This window comes from Penaeus monodon, chromosome 7, assembly GCF_015228065.2.
Source record: "Penaeus monodon isolate SGIC_2016 chromosome 7, NSTDA_Pmon_1, whole genome shotgun sequence".
NCBI lineage: Eukaryota > Metazoa > Arthropoda > Malacostraca > Decapoda > Penaeidae > Penaeus > Penaeus monodon.
The window spans coordinates 32202360-32204810 of record NC_051392.1 but is presented as its reverse complement, the minus strand read 5'-3'; the positions used below and the strand labels follow the sequence as shown (position 1 = coordinate 32204810).

General features: G+C 43.3%; 1 protein-coding gene across 1 annotated transcript; it reads right to left on the bottom strand.

Annotated features, from left to right (window-relative positions):
- Positions 1-210: 210 nt before the first annotated feature.
- Positions 211-2219, bottom strand: LOC119575593 (general transcription factor II-I repeat domain-containing protein 2A-like). Its single transcript, XM_037923239.1, has 3 exons — positions 2214-2219; positions 1538-1738; positions 211-1419 (listed from the first exon to the last, which is right to left on the bottom strand). The coding sequence occupies exons 1-3, from the start codon at positions 2217-2219 to the stop codon at positions 211-213; spliced, it is 1416 nt and encodes a 471-aa protein (XP_037779167.1).
- Positions 2220-2451: the final 232 nt, after the last annotated feature.

Below are 2451 nucleotides of genomic sequence, written 5' to 3'. Positions count from 1 at the left end.
TCTCTCTTTTCACTTCCCTGTGAAAACCACAAAGCAACCAAGCTGAGAAACTGAACTAAATGATACAGCACCTACACAGCACAACTAGTACCACTACCAGTATGGTTGTGGAGATGGATTTTATCCCAGTAGATTTTATTATGATTATATTTGTTTATACTCAGAATGACCCATTTAAGTCAGAAAAGTGAGCTTACCTTTATATGTTCATTAGTGTGAACTGTGGGCCTGCATCTGGCTGGTGAGTTGAATGTTAGGTTCCATTCTAGTCACTGCCAGTCTCAAACACTGATGCAGATGTTCATCTGTCAATCTTGATCTCATTGGAGTTTTCAGCAGTTTCATGCGTGAAAAGGTTTGCTCGCAGATATATGTGCTGCCAAAAAGTGTGGACATTTTCACTGCGTGTTTTCTGATGTTAGGGTACGTGTCGTTTGGGAGGGCAGCATAGAAGTCAATGAGACTGTTGGGCTTGAACGCGTCTTTCAGAACATCACAGTTCTGTAACTCGGCCAACTCAAACTGATAAGAAGGCTGGGCTTTATCAATGTCGGCAACAAAGGGATTCTGGAAAAAACGGATTTCTTTTGCATAAACATGTAGATCACGGGATTGCACACCGAACTCCGCCTCCAGCATTCCCAGTGCTTCCACACACTTTTCAGCTAGAAACGGGACTGCTGGGTTCTCTGCAGAGAGGTTTTGTGTAGCAGGGAGATGGATGAAGCTGTGCCTTTTCACTTGTCCCAAAAGCAGCTCTAGTTTCACCTCAAATGCTTTTATGTGGGAATACATGTCGCAAATGAGTTTCCCCTGGCCTTGTAGCTGCAAGTTAAAGCTGTTCAGCATTTCTGTCATGTCTGTTAAAAATGCAAGGTACCATTTCCATTCTGGGTTGATCAGTTCTGGCACCGTTTTGTTTTGTGAATGAAAAAATGCATTAATTACAGGTAGCAGCTCGTAAAAACGCCTCAAAACTCTGCCCCGGCTCAACCATTGGACCTCTCTGTAGTACAGCACATCTCCGTGCACAGATTCCAGTTCAGACAGGAATTCTTGGGACTGCCTGTGTTTAAGTCCCTTTGCTCTGATGAAGCAGAATCCCACATCAACACTTTGCAGCACAGTGCTTGCTGGTGAATTAGGCAGTGGACTTGTAGCGGGGCGGTGAGACCCCGTTCTTCCATCTCCCCGAGATATGCCCACCATACTAGGAGCCCCATCAGTTGTGATGCTGGCCAGCTTTAACCAGTCCAGGTCCAACCCTTCCATGGTTTGGTACACTTTGCCGAAAATATCATCCCCCGTCATAGTCCCTTTGAGACTTTGGAGGGCTGCCAGCTCCTCACACATTTCAAAGTTTGCAGTAACTCCACAAATAAAAATGAGCAGCTGCGTGGTGTCCTGCACGTCCGTGCTCTCATCCAGTGGTAATGAAAAAAAAATCAAACTCTTTCATCTTCTGCTGCAGCTGGGCATATACATTACTTCCGATTTCTTCAATGCGTCTGGTGATTGTACTCACTGATAGACTCACGGCATTAAAGACATCTTTCTTCTCGGGACACACCTCCTCAGCGACAGCGTTCATGCATTTCTTGATAAACTCTCCATTAGTGAAAGGTTTACCGCTGCTTGCTATCAATTGAGCAACCCGAAAGCTGGCCCGAACAGATGACTGGTTCAGCTGAACTTTGCGTACAAATGTATTCTGCTGAGTTGACAGTCCACTTTTTAGCTTTGAGAGTTTGGCATTTGGCCTTGCAAGCTATCATACTTGTCTTTGTGACAGGATTCATAGTGTCGCCGCAGATTGTATTCTTAGAATACCGCCACCGCCTCTTGAGAGCTGAGACAGACAGCCTTTTCTTTGCATTGAACAAAAAAAATAATCGTTTGTCCACTGCAGGTTAAATGCTCTGCATTTTGAATCAATATTTCCCTTACCTAATCTTTTCGCCATTATTCCGTTCTCTCTTTGAGAAGAGCGGGTTTAGGATTTTTTCTGGGGGTTGCCAGAAGGGGCACAGACCGCAGAAGGGTGGAACAGAATGTCACGTTATATGCGAGTATGAAATAGTTACTAACTAATAGTTAATAATGAAAATAGTTCATAACTAAGAAACATTTTATTGCAATAAATAAAACAAGTACTTGTTTTATTTTCTATTTGTAAATATTTTTTTAGTGTTTGTCTATTGTTTGTGTATTACCGGCATGCTGTCAGAAGATAATTTATTGTAGGGTTAGTGGTGTGATGGGACACTGTGGAGGTAAGATTTCTCTAATAAGGGCGTGAGGTATGTCAGTCTTCTGGCATTTACCCAGAGGCAAGTCAACCCCACCTCCTCCTTCTTCTTTCCTGTGAGTTGTGTCCCACAGTTCTATTGTGTGTTTGATTCTGTGGTACATTGTTGGTTGTTCCACTCACTTTAACACGGATGGATTTTT

Excerpts from the sequence above, each read along its gene's own strand:
- LOC119575593 (XM_037923239.1), bottom strand. Across the intron at positions 1,420-1,537 it reads AGAAAGATGTCTTTAATGCC|AGCACGGACGTGCAGGACAC; the intron begins GTGAGTCTATCA and ends CCACTGGATGAG.